This window comes from Coturnix japonica, chromosome 3 (genome assembly GCF_001577835.2).
Source record: "Coturnix japonica isolate 7356 chromosome 3, Coturnix japonica 2.1, whole genome shotgun sequence".
Taxonomy (NCBI): domain Eukaryota; kingdom Metazoa; phylum Chordata; class Aves; order Galliformes; family Phasianidae; genus Coturnix; species Coturnix japonica.
In genome coordinates, this window is record NC_029518.1 from 60,249,327 (window position 1) to 60,267,597 (window position 18,271).

An 18,271-nucleotide genomic window follows, 5' to 3' on the forward strand; every position below is an offset into this window, starting at 1 on the left:
GTACAGACACAGCGCTGATGCAAAAAGAATTGCACAATGCAGTTTCCAGCCTAAGCTCTGGGATGTAAAACATCAGTGTTGGTTTCTGGAGGCTTCTCCAAAGAGGATAAGACATTCCCGTTGTTTGCCATTAGCCCTAGCAGGGTAAGCTTTGCATTAGCAAGTCCAGAGTAGCTTTTAAAAATAGAGCAGAACTTTATTTACATAAAGGAACCTGAGTGCCTCCTCCCATGAAGAATTTATTACATTCAAGGTACAAGTCAGTGTTATAAATTCCGCATTGTACAGTACCATGTAAACCCACCGCAAGCAAAATGAAAACAACGAATATAGAATAGAACACATCCAGGTTGCTACGAGCTTTTAAGGAAAGGAACCAAAAAACCCACCAAGGCACAAAGTGTTGCCCACTCTGCATTCCAGCACCGAAGGGTCGTTTACACAACAGCAGTACAAGCACCAGCAGTAACTCCTTAGTGCCCCAAGTACAATCCAGCCTTTGGCAATGAGTCAGGGCTACGTACAAATATACTGTGTGACATTTAACTGTACGGATTTATTTGTAATGCTGGAGGAAATGGACACATGACCATCCTCAATGCAATCCTGCTTTTATAGGCTGATGTATGAATGACGTTACATTCAGCCATCTCGCCACAGCACCAGGACGACTTTTCTGGCATAAACAAGGCAGTGGTGAAGTGATACCAATAAATAACACTTCAGAGGTCCTCTGCAGAGCTTAAACACTGCTTTTACCTCTCAGTTAAAAAGACGCTGTAAATTGCCAAGAAGTAATTTACTTTGGAAATTTAAATATATGAAAACTAATACTCATTTTCTGAAACAAATCTTGAGGAACACCAAGAATCCAATTAATTAGGAAAGCAACAGCCCTGAGCATCAAGGACATCTACAGCTGCCATGAGCTGGGCTCAGCATTGAAGATGCTCTGCTTTCATCTTAAATTGCATTCAACATTTTGTTTCCATTAAGGGGCAGCCACTGATTCTAGATGCACACATTCAGGGGAGATGAGCACAAGCTCTGTATGTATGTATGTATGTATGTATGTATGTATGTATGTATGTATGTGCTGTTCAAGTCTGAGGCCAAAATTAAGCCACTGAGAGCTGGCAAAGACAACTCACAGTTCAGCAGTCATCCAGGTAAAGGCTTCTGGGTATTGTTCCAGTGCAACGCTACCCGCTGCCACTCAGCCAGCCATGGGTTTTAGTTTGGACAGCATTTCTCCCTGTGTTGTGATGACATTAGTCAGAAACACAAGTAAGCGTGTACTTACCTATCTATCTATAATCTGTACACAGAGCTACACGCGTCTATGTAATACACACAGGGATAGATGGTTCCAGGAGGTTAAAGCACAATTCCCAATGGGGCTTTAATTCTCATTTTCTGTTTTCTCTCTACATGATTGTGTGAAACATATTAACTGTCCCTGAGAACGATCTTCCCTGCAGGACATTCCAGTTTGGAATTTCATTCAGAAATCAGTGTACGGATGGCACATTACTTATAAGCTCCGACTGCTTTCAGGCGGGTTTCTTAAACTAATTTTATTCTGGCGATGTGATCTCAGGTACGGGGAGACTCTTCTAAAAGCACTGAAGGTTCCCATCAGCAGAAGCCCCCATTGTTCTATTCTTTAAACTGCTAATTACAGGTACTTGTACTTCGGATGGAAAGCAGCCAAAGGTTTGCAGTGTTGGTGCATAACCCTACCTGGACATCCTTTGTCCCTTGCATTCGTTCATTTTGCAAACACAGTCAGGAGTCGCTCCATTGGTTCAGGCCAAACACGTGGATGGCTCTTGCAGCAGGAGCTGCCCCACACCTGCCTGGGTTCCTGCTGTTGTTTGCCCTACACTGAACCCTTCTACCAGAGGATACCTGTGACCCCCTGAGGGCAAAGGACATCCCATAAAAGCAGAGCAGAAGCACAAGCAGGTGTCGCTTCTCCTCTCCCCCATAAAACCAACAGGGTTCACCCGTGCTGTCAGATAACACCCCCTATTTCCCAAATATAAAGCAGTTATTGCAGAGTGCAGAAGGGAAGAGGGAAAAAGAAGAAATCCAGGCTTAATCTGCACTCACCCAAGTCATTCTCTCTGCCAAGCCATTTCTTTTACGACATGAAGCCAACTAACTGGATGCATAAGGCCATACAGATGACTTATTTACATCTGTTGATGAAATGCTGACACACGTAGCCAGAACAGGATTTAGGTTAATGTTTAGAAGTATTTACAAGAACTCAAAGCAAAGATGAAAACCCCCGTGCAGCAGGTGGAGTCAAGTCCATATGTTAAAGTGCAGGTTCATGCATTGCATTGGAAATGTGCATATACACACACAAGGAAAGAAGAATCAGGCAAACAGGCAATGGCATTTAAATGCCCACAGCAGGAGGACAAGTTCACCCTTCAACATTGCAGGATGAAAGAAAACAAAAAACCCCACATTTTCACTACAAATGGGTTCCTCCTTGTAATTAACCATTCAGGAGAAAGGAAAAAGCCCTTAGGTTCCAGGTTAAACACATGGAGGACACAAAAAGGAACAAAAACAACTGAAAACACACTGAACACCCACATTTCTGTGCTATGCTACACTTAGTGTTCTTCCTCTTGTCAGCACTTAAACCTCTTAGCAAAAAAAATATACATATATATATATATATTAAGAACAGTGCAAACAACAAAACCCAAACACAGGAAACCAACCCGCATTATGGCCACACAGCTTCAAAAATAGAGCAACCCCCTAATTTTTGGTTTTCAAGTAGACACATTGCAGAACTACCACTGCAGGCTTTGCCATCAGCTGCTGCATCTTTGTTCTTACTGGGAAGGACTCGGTGTCACAACCAGACCTGAGGGCTTCCCCCTCCGCAGCAGGGAATCTAAAGACACAAACCACAGCTTCTCCTCAAGGAGGCACCTGCTGTGTGTCATTACCCAAGGAAAGAAAAGCCAAAGGGCAGCACCCAGCTAACAGGGAGCAGGCCAGCACACTGTGCAACTGGATGGGATCATCTACCTCATCAGTAATTCCATCTCATTCTCAAATCGCCGCTGTAACACATTGCTGTGTAAAAATCCTTGGCACAGAAAGCCTGAGAAGTTATTAAACCAGCTTACAACATCATGGCTCTATGTCATTAACACAGCTTTATCTAACATAATCACTGAGCATCTTCTTCATACATTTGTTGATTTCTATGGTAGCGCAGTAATTCAAATCACAAGTACAATCACAGGTACTTTAGGTATTTAGATTGGTCACCACTGGTTAATGAGTAATCCGAGTTAAGCCATACAGCAGATAATATGATACTTTTTGTCCTCGTTCCCATACACACCTGTAAGTGGCCCAAAGGTTTGGTTAAAATTCATCTGCCGTTCTGTCCTGTCTTAGGGACAGAACCAGAAGCGGATGTGACTGAACACCCCGATATCCCATTTACATCACCTGAAATTCAACTTCTTGATTCCCTGCTTTGTCGCACACCGACCCCCAATGCAATAGAAACATTCTAATTTCACAGGCTAAGAAAGTTCAGCACCAAAGGCATCAGATTTCTCTCATTTCTGATGAAAACCTTTTGTGACCAAGGAGCTCAGAACTGCGCCTTTCACCCCCCTCCAAGAAACCAAGTGGTCTGAGCAGCTTCTCCCCAGCTAGCTCACAGCACAGCATAAGTGACTTCAATGCATGCCTGACATTTAGAAATTCTCTCATGTTTTAACGTTTTCAGCACAGTCTACACATTGTATCACGTTACCACATTCACATCATTGCGGACCTTGTCCGGGATACGTCGCTGCAGACTGAGAGTGAGGAAGGAGGAAGGACAGGCAAACGTGGAAACCTCCTTCTTACTCTGAGAAGATCCTTGAACCACTTGACAAGAACAGTTACAATTCCACTGCGTTTTAGTTACAACCCAGAGGCAGCTTTTACTCTAATCATTCTTCTCCCGGTCAACATTCATGTTTTTTCTCCCAGGGGAGCTGCCAGCTGCCACTGGAAAATCACCCACAGCATCACCTGGATGTGGCTGGAGGGAGGCTTCCGACGGGGAGTCCCCTGCTGCCTTAAGCGAGGTCTCTACCACAGAGTTTCTCAGGGCATCGTTCATTTCTATTACCTCAAAGTCTGCTTCGTTCCACTCTCCTGCATCCTCCTCATCCTCTTCATCTTCGTTAAGCCCTGAGCTGGACAACAAGGCCTTCCTGTCCTCGCTTTCACTCATCTCTCTCAAGCTCTCACCAGAAGCCGTGGCCAGTTTGTACATGATGGGAAACAGCAGAGCCGTCATTGCCGAAGTTCCCAGCGCAGTGTACATGACCACAGGAACGTGGTGAAACCTGCCCTGCAGGTACCCGACCACCGCAGGAATGCACATCTCCCCCAGAGCAGCCCCGACCACAAAGAGAGACGCTGACTTCCCCTGGATGACCGTGTACTGCTCGATCCAGGAGATGCCGCTGGGGAAGATGGTGGCCATGGAGGCTCCGTACACCGCAGTTCCAACCCACAGCGAAATCGGGTAGTGTGCAAAGAAAGCCAAGGACGAAGAGGAGACGGCAGAGCCAATGAGGCTGAGCACGATCATAGTGCCGGGGTATAAGCAAGCGGCACAAAACACCGACACCGCTCTACAAACAGCAAACGCGCCCCAGAAGACAGAATTCAAAGCAGCTGCTTCGTTTTCTTTCATCTCAGCAAAGACCTTCGCGTAAGTAAATATGTAAGAGCCGTAAGTAACCTCCGCTCCCACGTAGCAGAGGAAGAACAGGAAAAGGAGAATAATAAGGGCATGGTGGTATTTGGCAACCTTGCACTTCTGCACAGAAGCCTTTGATTTGTCTCGAACCGAGCTGCTCTTTGAATACAAAATAAAAAAGAAGAAAGAAACAAACAGCAGGTAGGTCCCTATGACAACATAGGACCACAAGAAATCGGCACCGAGGTGGTGTTTCAGTGCCAGTGTAGCTGATGCTGTTGGCACAGGGCTCAGGACAGACTGACTTGCATTTTCACCTGCCTGAAGGTCTCTGAGTTCAGAGCTTCCCAATGCCATTTTAGCCAGAATCGGAGCCACAAATGCACCCATGGCAAAACTGAAGTGCAAGGCCTGCAAATGAGGTCCAGCCTCTGTTCCCCATGTGTTCAGTGCAAGAACATTGCCACCTGCAGATCGGAGAGAGAAGGATTAGTTAATTTCAGCCTTACACCAAATATTGTTTAAAAAAAAGAGCAATTATGTTATGAATTTGATTTGCAACAACAGCAGTTCTAGTGAATATAGCGCACAAAACTGTGCTCAACTGTAACTGTGCATTTGAGCACCTTAATCCCCCGTGACTGGCTGTAACATAGGAGGGCGTTCACAGCGCCTAAAAGAGGCTTAATCCAACAACTGCCCCTAGTACAACTAACCTAGTTCCATCTGACAAACTGGTCACTAATGAACAATAACCCAACTAGCTTCCCACGGAGGAGTAAACTCTAAGAGAAGCAGTGCTTAAAGAGCACATGGCACTTTATTTAAGCCTGTATCTACCCACTGAAATACTGATCTGCTCAGGGAAGCAAAGCATACCCAGCTCTCTCATACAGAAGCTCTGCTACAGAGACACAAATAGCAAAGCCTCAGGACCAGAATAACCCACCAGGCATCCTGACCTGATAAAACAGCTCCTCTTATAATTCAGCTGTGCACAGCAGGCCAAGCTCACTTGTATATGGCTGTTTACAGGGGTGGATGGTGTTAGGACAAGGGGGAATGGTCTTAAACTGAGACAGGGGTGGTTTATGTTAGATATTAGGAGGAAGTTTTTCACACAGAGGGTGGTGACACACTGGAACAGGTTGCCCTGGGAGGCTGTGGATGCCCCATCCCTGCAGGCATTCAAGGCCAGGCTGGATGTGGCTCCGGGCAGCCTGGTCTGCTGGTTGGTGACCCTGCACATAGCAGGGGGTTGAAACTGGATGATCATTGTGGTCCTTTTCAACCCAGGCCATTCTGTGATTCTGTGACTCTAAGCAGAACTGTCACCTGTGTGTTTCCAGTTCATTCAGTGAAGGAACCGCTGGACCAGGCGGTCACTCACCCGTGTCAAGAACTCCCATGGCAGCTCCGATGAGCGACATCAAGGCAGTCAGCAGCAGGGACCTTTTACACCACGGGATGGCATAAAGACCGGCTGTGGTTCCAAGCATGGAAAATGCTGGGAAGGGTAAAAAGCAAATAAATCAAACACAAATAGTACAGTTTACACTTAAATTGCAAAACATACAGTGCTTAGGAGCTTCCTTGACCGAGGCATTTGAGATCTGCACAGCAGCAGTTTCAGCAGCTGGAAGGTGGGAGCCAAAGCCCTCAGTGAGCACTCAGATGACAGAAACATGAGGCAGTTCAGTAGTCGGGATTGTGTTTCTGCTCTAAGAGCCATCAGATTGGATAGAATTTGGAGACAAAATGTATTTTCCAAGCGCTACTGACAGACAGCTGTCTTGTGTCACATCAGGGAAAGCAAATCCTAAATGGCTTCACGTTCACGCTGACTCTCAGGGGTGTATTATTTTCATGGTAGGAGGTAAAGTCTCAGATGTCAGACATAATCCACTCTGCCCTTGCCAGATACACAAGGATCAGCAAGTTGAAGGGAAGGCACTTTACATGTGGTCTGGACAGGGAATAAAGAACAGGGAAGAGGACAAATAAAGCTGCAAGATACGTATAACAAGAGCAAATAAAAGGAACTGGTCTGGAGAGGGGAAGGCAAGGAGAGGAGAAAGACAGACATTGTATGATGTGACTGCTCATGGCAGCAGGAGATATGGCCAGTGGGGATAAGGAGACACAAGCAAAGGAAAACTACTCTCAAAATGAACCCTGTGAGTGAAGTTCTGTGCTTGGGTTTGTCCGAATCCACTCATATAAAGGAAGGGAGGGATGAGGAGATGGGGGAGCAGGAGGGGAAAGGTTAGGAAGGGGATGAGCACTGCTCCTGGCAGCCCCATAGCACCACTGTGTCAGCACAAAGCTGAGCACAGGAGGAAATCTATGTGCGTACAGGAAGCCATCAGGACCATGAACCACTACAGGACCCAAACACTGCCGCAAGCAGGCAGCAACCCAGCAGCTTATTTCCAAACTCACAGACGGGATACAAAGTTTTCCACTTTAACTAAGTCACAATTGGATCGAGGCCGCCCAGTCAAAGCCTCAGCACTTCTGTGCAGTGGGGACAAACAGTTGGGCTGAGCTGTAGCAAAGGCAACAGTCTGATGCTGCTTTTCCCACACAGCTGTGCAAGCCGAGCCAGTCCCACCTGCCTCATGTGTGTACATGTTAAAGCCATACAGTGCAGGGCTGTGTGCTGCAGGAGCGAGCTTCCACTGCCCCACAGCCCGTTCTCCAGCCGGAGCCCACGGGGGCCCCAGGGCCGCACTCACCGAGCAGGAGGTGCGCGTTGACGTGGTCGAAGAGGATCCCCCCGAGCACGGAGCCGCCCAGGTAGCCCAGCGAGCGGCCCACGAAGATGTAGTAGATGTCGGTGACGTTCTTGTGCACGTTGTCGGCCAGGTTCTGGAAGGTCGGTCCCAGCACGGCGATGCTCGTGCCCTGCAGAATAACACCGTCATTGCCGGGTCGGGCCGGGCGCCCCTTCTGCCCTCCCGGCCGCACTCACCAGCCCCAGGAAGGCCGCGCACAGCGCCGCGGACACGCACCATCGCAGCGCCGCTCCGTCCCCGCACCGCCGCCCTCCGAGCACGGCCACCTCCGCCTGCGGAGCGCCGGGGGGACGCGAGGCCGGAGCGGGACCCGGTGCGGGACCCGCCGCCACCTGCCCCGGGCCGGCGAAGCGGACGTGCTTCTTGCGCTCGGCACCGGCCATGGCTCCCAGCGGCGCGGGCCGGCACGCACGGCCGGGAGGGACCGCGGGGAACCCGGAACCGCAAAGCCCCGCCCCGGCTGATCGCGGCTCAGAGCGGGGGAAGCCTACACATCCCGGCCGGCAATGCGGGGAAACCGGACGGGACCGCTGCCATGGAGACGGCGCTACGCCCCGCACACAAAATGGCGCCCGAGGTACGGGCGGGGGGTGCGGAACCGCCGCAGCGAGAGGGGCTGGATTGGGTGACTGCGGACAGAACAGGGTGATGGAGGCGTGATGGCGGCTACAGCTCCTCACAGGGAGCGGAGGGCAGCGCTGAGCTCTGCTCTGTGTGACAGCAACAGGGACCGAGGGAACGGCATGGAGCTGTGCCAGGGGAGGGGCGGGTGGGACTGAGGGGAAGGGGCTGCACCACAGGGCGGTGGGCACGGCCCCCAGTGCTGGAGTGCAGGAAGCGCTGGAATGCTGCATGGCAGCTATTAATGGGGTCTACTAATTCTCCCTCTGCTTTTTTTTTCTTTCTTTTGTTTCCGTTTTATCTGTGGCGCCTGAGAAAAATACGGTCTGTCCTTTCCGAGAGCGCCCAGCTGCACCATATCTATCTCTGCGTTTGCAACCTCTGTGACCATCAGCAGCCTCCGGCAGCTTTTTCAAGGCTGTTATTAGCGCACTTGCACAATGTAATTATGCAGCACTGCTCTAATTGCATTCAGGAGTCAAACGGGAGAGTCCATACGAAAGCACGAGTCTCCTTATCACGCAGCATTTACGACCTTCCAGGGAAAGCTGTACTTGTTGTTGCTGACTGATCCAATTTATGGCCCTTTATCTCCGAGTCAGGGTCAGTGGCACCCAAAGGTTCCTTCAGCTCTTATCAGAAGGCTGTGAAAGCTCTTCCTCTGGGAGGTCAGCCTGTGTGCCTGCCGTTATCGTACACACATCCTCTGTAGTGCTCACTCTGCCTCTCCTGGCTGAACAAAAGCAAGATCTCACAACAGCTCTCTTTATACCTGAGTAGGATAATGAGCACTCACTGACGGCAGTGGGAGGCTGATTTGGGTGGTTTTGAAGAAGCTATGATGATGATTATTGTTATTATTAATGACAGAATTTCTCTAGAATTAATTTGATCTGCTCTGGCAGTGCTTGTTTTATGCACGGGGTCAGACAAAACGGCTGCAGATTGATTTATTTATAAGCTATGTTGTAACTGAAACCAGGCTCTGAAGGTAACTCAGCATGAGAGGTCTCTTTGTGTGCCCTGTCACGCCTGGGCAGTGCAGCAAGATGCACACACGTGTACGTGGGGTCTCTGTGTGACACAAGTCCTTTAGAACACAGATTTCCTTTAAAAACGCATTAGAGTTTTTAAAGACACATTAAATGTTGTTCAGGAGAACGGGACTGAAAAACAATACATGCGGTAACAAATGGGGCACTTAAGAACTACCATCTTTATTCATGGTAATTTGAGGTTGCCCACAATTATGATAGCACCAGCAAAGACATCAGTCAGTGTTTTTTTGTTTTTCTTTCAACCTTTCTAGCAGAGCAGAACCTTAAAGAACGGAGTTCAGGCTGCCAAAATGTGCATCTTTTAATATCAAAAACAACATACAAAAGAGGAGGTCTATTAAGACAGAGAAACACGTCAGCGTTACCAATCCCAGCACACATTTCAGTATAAAATCACCCAGCACACATTTCTGAAACATGTAAAATGCTGACACAATATATAGAAAAGACTAAAAGGCATCCAGAAAACACGCCAGCATTAGGAGCAGCTCACAGTCTGGAACTGTAGTGGCGCTGTGCTTGTCAGCAGCAAGATGTGGAAAGGAAAGTATTTTCCCAGCCGTGCCTCGCATCCACGTGCTGCAGCCCCTGGAGTTAAATGCAGACTGTGTGTGCCCCAGCCACACTGCAGGGTACTTTATCTCCCCAGCAGAAGGTTGGTTCCAATGGAAGCACGGAGGCACCCAACGTCAGCTCCCATAGTGGGATCCGGATCCCATAGGGTGCCAGGAGCCGAGCAGGGCTGCCAGCACAGTGCCTGAACTCACCCATCAGGATGATCCCGGGGTAGCAGCAGTGATTTGCATCCTGAGGTACTTCAACCAGGGCCACAAGGATGCACCTCCTGTTCCTCTGACATGGACTCCGTGGAGCGAGTGATTGAGCGGGGCATTTTTGCTTTGAAACTTTGCTTTGTGTCTCTATTTTATATATTAAGAACATGATCAAAGCCTTCATCTACGTGTGACAGTTCAGCACTCTGCTGGGCTGCCTCAGCCTCCTCTCCCACTCCATAAGAATGCCTGCTCCACCAGGTCATGGCTGCTCAAAGGTTTAATGCAGGGACGAGGTATGAGAAGTACTATCTGTATACAGTAGGATGTGCATCAGCTTTTGCATCACTGACATCCAGTGTCTTCAGTGAGAATGGACACATCCAAACATCATGCATGAGGAGCCAAGAGAAAAGCATCCAGTGCTTACCTCACCTGATCCCTAACAGACCATCACAGAACAGAACTTGTGGCAATCTAATACAGACGTTTCTCTATTGGACATTCATTTCCCCAGTGGACATGAGCTGGCAGTACAGACGCTATCTGAATTCTCATGCATTCATTTCTTTAGAAGCCCTTTCTGAAATCTCATTTTTTGCAAGCCTTTTCAATTGCAGCACCGTTGTAAAACAAGCACAGGCATCAGCAATAGGTTCAGCATTCCAGCAGCACCGCACCAACTTCACTTCAGGAGTCCCATCTCTGCATCCACCACCTGACATCCTGAGTTCAGCATCTGTTTCTAATCCTGCTCTGGTCACTGCTGTGTGCCCATTCCCTCTCAGTTCTCTTCCCAAGGCCACTTTGTGGAGTTTTTGTTGTTGATTTTTTTAATGCAGTTGATACTGGGGAAGATAATTCATGTTTTTAGTTACTTAAATATGAACCCTTGGATTTTTATGTATGGATATATTTTTGAAGGGTCTAGCAATAATTAATCCATATTAATGTTACATTATTTCTGTATCATCCATAAATCTTAACAGCGCTTGCTTTATATTCTCTCCTGGCTATTTTATATACTCTGAGCACCAAGTCAGGAAGGTGCCACAATTACATCAGGCTGTCTCATCATGACAATTTCAAGTCACATTAATGCTAAGAAGCAGCTTTAGCTGTTGTTACCAACTCCTAAAGCTATAACACATGAAATGTGAGATCCACGGTGAATATTCACTTGTCATAAAGCAAAAGGAAACAAGAGGTCCCACTGATACACTCCATTAACTCTGTAAAATCCAGCTCCTTCCAACATAATGTGAGACTAGAACTGCAATTCTACAATGCAAACAGTGTATCTGCACTGGTCTTCGATAATTGGTATTCTCTGTGTGATTCCATTTGAAGGACTTCTTTAAGCTGACAGATGTAAACCTTTAAATAGCTCAGCTGATAGACTGTTTCACATCACAAATGCTTGTGGGCTTTCTTTGCAGTTTACTGCAATGCTGAAAAAAGGAAAAACCACAGAAATAGAAGAGACATGAAGTGATACAATCTGTGGTTCACATAAAGAACAGGCACTGCCACTGATTAAAATGCATTTCAGGGTTCACTTGGTCTTCAGATGGCATTCAGTTCACTCTTCACTGTGATGCTCCTGAAGACTACAGAAACGCTCAGCGGACTTGACGTAAAGGATATTCAGGCATCCCCACTGCTCTGCTCTGCCATACCCACAGATAAGCAATGCACCTGGAAGAGTTTTTAAGATAAACTGTGTTGTTTTCATCTGAAAGTATCGTGATTTCAAATATTTCTCAGAGAAGGAGATATCCAGAAACACACGCCTGACAAACAGTACATAATACCTAAGAACACAGAAGCAATCAGGACACATTTTCGTATGATAAGCAACTAAGAGGACGTGCAAAGACATTCATTTCTTTACGTCTGAATACAATACAGAGCTGTGAAGGCCTAAAATAATGCTGCGTGTTCGCTTAGTGCAAATATCTTGTTGAACGTTGTTTTTACAGCTCACCTTTATTTCCACATGTCAAGAACATTCTCATATTATTGCACTTAGGACGTATCTTTAAAGCTGTCTCAGTTTTGAGGAGAAAAAAAGCATAAAAACCTAAAGGGTACAACAGGTTGATTTGAAATTTGGGCTAATCCACAATCCCGCTCTGAAGTATTGCTGTCAGCACAACTGCAAAACCACCATCAGGAATTCTTACGCTTAGCTGAAAAGAGCCTACATACACATCACTAGCATTATTGTGTTACCAAAAAGTATCAAGAATCTGTAATTCAGCACCTGTATTTCCAGATGCGTTTGCATTCTAAGCTCAGTTTGTGCATATTCAAAGCCTGTTTCCATCCAAAACGTCATCTCTTTGTTCAGGCTACTGCGAAAAGGTGAATCAATACAAAAAGTGAATGATTAAACTGAGCCATCTGGGGGTTTTAGAGAACACAAAACAGATGTTTAATAATTTAGCTTTGTCATGCTAAATGATTTCAGCGAGAGTGAAGGGAATCTAAAAGATGCATACTTATGTTTGTAGAATCAGAGAATCACCAAGGTTGGAAAAGACCTCAAGACTGTCCAGTCCAACCATCCACCTACCACCAATATTTGCCCACTAAATAGAATCATGGTACAGGATTCCAAAAGACTGTAAAGCAGCACGAGAAACTTCAAAAACGAAATCGGTTTTAAGAGCTACTAAATGTTCCAGTATAAAACACCCCTGGGTGTGCCTGCATTGAGTGGAGCACAGAAGTTACTGAAGGATCCTGGGTCAGTGAACCAAACACAGCTTCCATACTTCCAAGAAATACATTCTGATGAATTAGAAAAATATTCTCTTCACACACAGAATCGCTACGCATGTACACGCTAATGCTACAAAACTTCAAATACTCTGAAAACGTGGCTTGAAATCAAACTCAACGACTCGTCAAAAAAAGTTCAATGGTATAAAAGATTCTTAGAGCAGTTTTGTAATTTCAGCAGTTCAGAACTTCTTTAGTATCATGTAGTATCTTCAGCCAAAAAATAGAAATGTAGCTTTGGTAGAAGAAAGTCCATCTTGTATAGGAAAAGAAAGCATCAAACACCCGATTCCATTTCTTTGACTGGCTTTTCTGCACCATCTGACACCAAAGTGCTTTCGTTTTCCAGCATTTTCTCTGTAGTTTCTCCGTCAACAGATTTTGCCCTTTCTTTCAATTTACGCCGTTCGTGGACCCAGGGGATGATGCATAATATCGCTCCGCCAATAAGTGGGGGGACTCCAGCCAGGTAGAACGCCACATTGTAGGTACCGAGGCGATCACGAAGCAAACCTGGAAAGACAAAATCACTGCAAGCGATGCTTTGGAATATAGAAAAATCACATATGTCTGAAGCAATCTTTTCAGAAGTCAAGTAAATCAATAACCCAGAAGATGCTAAATTCATCGTATATTCTGGAGCTCAGACAGAAAAAATCTAATGTAAAAGCAATGCATGTGATATAGGAACAGAATTTGGCAACTATAGAAGCCTATTTACAGCTACAGACCATATTTATTCTCACCTGCAATGGGTGGGCCAACTGTCATAGGTATTGACATGAGTCCAAGGAGAAATCCTATGGCCTGGGAGACATCCTGAGCCCCAACAAGCTCAAAAGCAATAGGAGCCATAATGCAAATGAAGCACCCATCAAACAGGCCCATGAAGAGACAGACAGCAATGAGGCCTCCAAAGACATTGCACACTGGAATCATCATCGACATCAAGCCAATAAAGAAGAACGATGCCACCTAAACATGAACAAAAAAGAATATGAAAACTTATTGCATCAAATAAGCCAAAATAACTGCAAGAGATGAGCTTTCTTGCACACATGGATAATTCAACTGTCTACCCATATTTACATTAAAACAAATAAGCACACATTAGCACTATTAGAAATTAAGAAGCAAATGAATCAAACCCTTGGAACTGTCATAATATGCGATCAGAGGGATTCCACAGCTTGTTTCTCAATTATCCCAGAGCACACTTGTACCCACAGGTGCTGCGCAAGGACATCATTTCCTGCACACCAACATTTCGTGCAAGATTACTCTTCACTCTTTTCACACACAAAAAAACCCACAAAGATATTAAAAAGAAAAATCATATAAGTAATTAAGTAAGTACTGCAATTAGACTCCTCACTGTTGTAATTTAATTTAATAATCAGTGCTTATATTTAGAGATGGTACCTGAAAGTCTCATTTCAATTTTTCTATAAAGAAAAAAGAACAAAAAGAACAAAAACACTTGCAGTTTTACTGCAAGTTTGACACGTATTTCACAAAAATAATGGACCGTGTCTGTGCTTTGTAACTCACATAACCCCTCTTTTCACTGTTCAGTTTAGTATTGAAATTTCCTAAGAGTGTAACAATAGGTACCGAATCAACCCAAACAGCCAGATTAGGCTCCAGGCTCTTTCACCAGGGAGTGTAAATGTATGCAGCTACGGCAGCAGACACTTCACAAAGTTGGTTCTTTCTTGAGCATTTTAGTTCAGCGTGATGTGGTACAGACCACAGCCATTAGATGTCTCCCTCGTTACTTCTTGTTTGTATAAAACAGCAACCCAAGAACACCCAGGAGTTGGTAACACAAAGTTACAGCTTTCCCCCTGCCCAAAAAAAACCAACCCCACTAACTGCCACCTTCTCAAAACACGGCGTTTGTAAGTGCAGAGGGGATGGGCATCCATCTTTGTACTCAAGCTTCTGCGTTTTTGGGAACTGAAGGAGTGGAGCTTTACCTCCTCCACCTGACTGTGAGAAACCCACTCCATGCAGCAAAATCTCAGCTAAGCACCTGTAATAGTATCTTTGGCCATATCAGCATGTGCCATGCACTTACACTCTACACTGAGATGGCACCTAAGAAACATCAGGAAAGCAGAACGAGAAAATCCTTAATGGAGGAACTCGGGGAAATCCGTAACTATCAAGAAGTTACAGATAAAACAGGGAAAGAAGAACCTGCAGAATCACCAAATGCTTTCTCACTCCCAAGCTAATGATGGGCAATTCCCAGCTGAAGATGGCCAGCAAGCAGTAGCCGTAGTTTCACAGTATAAGCACCAAAATAGATCAGGAGAAAGATTCACAAATTTTGCAACAAGGGCCCTTGGGAACCAACAGGCGGACGCTGCTTCCTAAAGTGCTGAAATCTCTCAGGATTAACATTTGCCGTCAGTTTATTTATTGTCTACTTACCCACCTACAACCAAAGCCTTCAGAATGCTCTTTGTGTATATATGTATATTCCTTCAAAACCACGTGAAGACGTACCTGTAAATAAACTTTTTTTGCACCAGGAATATAATCTGCAACTCGGCCAAAGATCAATCGGCCAATCCCTGAAGTGATGCCCAGACACAGCAGAAGCACCTCTTTCTGCACGTCGTTACCAAATCTGTCTTCCACGTGTTTCATCTGTTTGAAAAGAGGGTACAGAAAAATGGACTGGTTTTAAAATGAAATCTTTGACATTTTTGAGTTAGAGGTGAGCTGGGAGTCTCTGACTTCAAATATGGCTACAAATGCTCAGCTTGTTTATTCTGCTTGGGTAGTGTGTCTTTTTGCACTGAGTTACCTGTATTAAGTGCAATACAATGAAAACAACCTGAGAATGTGTTTTCACTTTATTCCCATTTAAGGATCTTATTTCAAGAAAGCAACGAGGCTCATACCAGGAAATTAAAATCTCAGAAACAGTCCCCCAGCCACATGTCATGCACTTGCAAAGGATGCTGCTTAATGCTGAATGCACAAACAACCTCTGCTTCATCTGTTAGGGCACGCTGAAGTCCCAAGGCACGGAATCATGAGTATCAGCAGAGTCCTATTCTGTGCATTGAGACAGACGCAGATACTACCAAACTCACAACAAAGTTCAAGGGTGGAGCAAGAAGGAAAAGGGCAGAGTGGCAGAGGCAGACAGTGTAGGCAGGAGAGGCCCTCATCCCACATCCATAGACCAGGAGGAAGAGGAGCAGGAACCCCCTGCAGCACCAGACACAGAGGCAGGGCCTTCCAGGAGCGGGTACATGAACAGCAGCAGAGTAAGGCAGACAGACAGACTGGAGAAACAGTTTCACAAGCCACTCGGACCTAAAGCACTACACAACTGACCTGCAGTCCTGCCAGCAGAACATCAAAGACAGATGTGACCAACTAACAGTATCAGTAATACCAACCTTCTGAGTCACATAAAAGGACAAAAACAAATTGCAAGACTGACCAGATGGATGGATTTGGATTTCCTTTACAGGAACAGCTTTTATGAGCGTTAAAGCACAAGAAGTCCATGAATTTGTTTGTTTGTATGTTGTTGATTTGGGGTGGGTTTCATGATTTGTTTGTTAGGAGGAAGGTGTTAAATCAGCCACAAAACCCAGAAATCACCCAGATCACAGACTTCTGTATTAACTGCTTTTTGAAACGCTGCTGGCAACACCGAATATGTCAAAGTACGCGTGAAGAGATGCAGAAATTATTTGTGCAGTCCTGTGAGCTCTGTGCTCATAACCACCTCTGAATAAGAACCTGTGACGACTCAGAGGCGTGAGGAAGCAGACTGAAGGAACTGATTTGTAAGTAATACACACTCACCTCATCTCAGGTGTTTTTCTACACACTGATGGACCTCGCCAGTAAAAAGTCAGAGCGGTTTTTGTAATGAATGTTTCTGTTACGTGACATACTCCCACACAGGGAGGTGGTGGAGTCACCGTCCATGGAGGTGTTCAAAAAATGTGTGGACGCTGTATGGGGAACACGGTTTAGTGGGGAAATGGTGGTGATGAGTGGATGGTTGGACTGGATGGTCCTGGAGGTCTTTTCCAACCTTGGTGATTCTATGATTCTACAGTTCTGAACTCAGAATCCTTATTCCCTGCCTATAAAATACTCAAGAATCTCTTGTTAATACACAAGCTGAGCCTTTTTTTGCCCCACCATAAACATGGTTTGCTAAGCTGTAGTTGATTTTCTTAAATATAAAACCAGCCGCCTTTTGTTTATATATCACAGAAAACCTAAATCTAGTATCTGTTTGCCTAGTATGTAATCCATTTTGTCAGAAAGAAAGAAAAAGTTGGGTTAGTTTTGTTTTTAAGCACAAAATGTATCTGCAGAGGACATACACTCGCCATCCCCATTTTTCGCAACTTTCTTCTTGTTTCTGGGAAGAGAACTGGAATTTTTCTTCTGGAGTGACATTCAAACAAACTGTTGCATGAAATCCTTCCTGTGAAGGGGGAGAAGAAAAGCTGGCAGCTTCCCATCCCCACCTTTATGCTTCTGTCAACACCTGCCGGCCGAGCTGGCAGAGAAACCTTGGAATTTTCTGCCATTCTTCTCACCTGTTCCACTTTCATGTTCCTGCAGCCTCTGGGTTGTTTAATTAGCAGACCTCATTTATCCACTCCCCAGAGGCTTTTCAAGAGGTAAGATAAAGCTCTACATCTAGATAACTATTAACCCTGTACCCACAACTGAGCAACCGGGTTTCTCAAAGCAGCGCTCCCAGGGTGAAATGCTGTCCTCTCTCAGGTCAGCTCGGGCTGGGGGGAGGAGGGGGAAGATATTAGATCCAGCCAACTTAAGAAGGAAAATAACTGCTATGTATCTTGAGCTTCATGTATCTAAACTAGTATTTATTTTCAGAGTTCACTCCTTTTAAGAGCACCATAAGCTCCAAGAGAGCTTCCAGCTAGATGCAGCAAGAAACCTCCATGGGAGGACACAGGGAGTAGAGCAGGAGCTCTATGCAACCCAGTCTGACCTCAAGGCTGACTCTGTTTTGATCAGGAGTTGGACCAGAGATCCCTGGAACATCCCTCCCATCTCAGTTACCCTCTGATCCTACCCCAGGCTCCTTTACAGCACATTCAGTCTCCAGCATTACAGCCACTAAGTAACATGTAAGTAACAGCAGCACTAACTGAATATCTGAAAATACACTGCTTCAGGATTAATCCAGTATAATAAGTGCTAACTAACTATGGAATTACAGACATCTTGTAACTATCATTTCAATACATTTATTGATGGTGAAGCAGCCTAAACAGAAAGCCTCCAAAATTTAAGATTTCCACATTTCTAACTGACACAACTACTCAAAAATCCCATGATGGATCGTGGCTTGTGGGCCTTCCCAGGCAGCATGTCATGCATCAGCACACTCTTGCCACTGTAGAACCACACACATTAGAGTTACATGACTTTTTAGGCAGACAAATGGGGTCCCAGGCACCC

At 45.6% G+C, this 18,271-nt stretch overlaps 2 protein-coding genes across 3 annotated transcripts in view; both read right to left on the reverse strand.

The window, feature by feature from the left end:
• Positions 1 to 171: 171 nt before the first annotated feature.
• On the reverse strand, positions 172 to 8,072 carry MFSD4B (major facilitator superfamily domain containing 4B). 2 transcript variants are annotated; one of them, XM_015858600.2, is made up of 4 exons: positions 7,725 to 8,072; positions 7,489 to 7,657; positions 6,141 to 6,257; positions 172 to 5,217 (listed from the first exon to the last, which is right to left on the reverse strand). In XM_015858600.2, the coding sequence occupies exons 1-4, from the start codon at positions 7,929 to 7,931 to the stop codon at positions 3,986 to 3,988; spliced, it is 1,725 nt and encodes a 574-aa protein (XP_015714086.1). In that variant the 5' UTR covers positions 7,932 to 8,072; the 3' UTR covers positions 172 to 3,985. The 2 variants fall into 2 exon arrangements, with proteins under 2 accessions (XP_015714086.1, XP_015714087.1); XM_015858601.1 differs by having other exon boundaries at positions 7,765 to 7,851.
• Positions 8,073 to 12,490: 4,418 nt separating this feature from the next.
• The window catches only part of SLC16A10 (solute carrier family 16 member 10), a 52,195-nt gene continuing 46,414 nt past the window's right edge, over positions 12,491 to 18,271 (reverse strand). Inside the window, exons 4-6 of the mRNA XM_015858607.2 lie at positions 15,302 to 15,445; positions 13,534 to 13,762; positions 12,491 to 13,300 (exon numbers count right to left, since the gene is read on the reverse strand). Coding sequence (XP_015714093.1) covers positions 13,065 to 13,300; positions 13,534 to 13,762; positions 15,302 to 15,445 — 609 coding nt within the window. The 3' untranslated portion in view covers positions 12,491 to 13,064. The remainder of the gene's footprint in view (positions 13,301 to 13,533; positions 13,763 to 15,301; positions 15,446 to 18,271) is intronic.

Coding starts and splice junctions, on each gene's coding strand:
- MFSD4B (XM_015858600.2), bottom strand. CDS start 7,931: ATGGCCGGTGCCGAGCGCAAGAAGCACGTCCGCTTCGCCGGCCCGGGG. Junction 6,258..7,488: donor CAACGCGCACCTCCTGCTCG/GTGAGTGCGGCC, acceptor TACCCTTCCCAG/CATTTTCCATGCTTGGAACC. Junction 5,218..6,140: donor CATGGGAGTTCTTGACACGG/GTGAGTGACCGC, acceptor TCCGATCTGCAG/GTGGCAATGTTCTTGCACTG.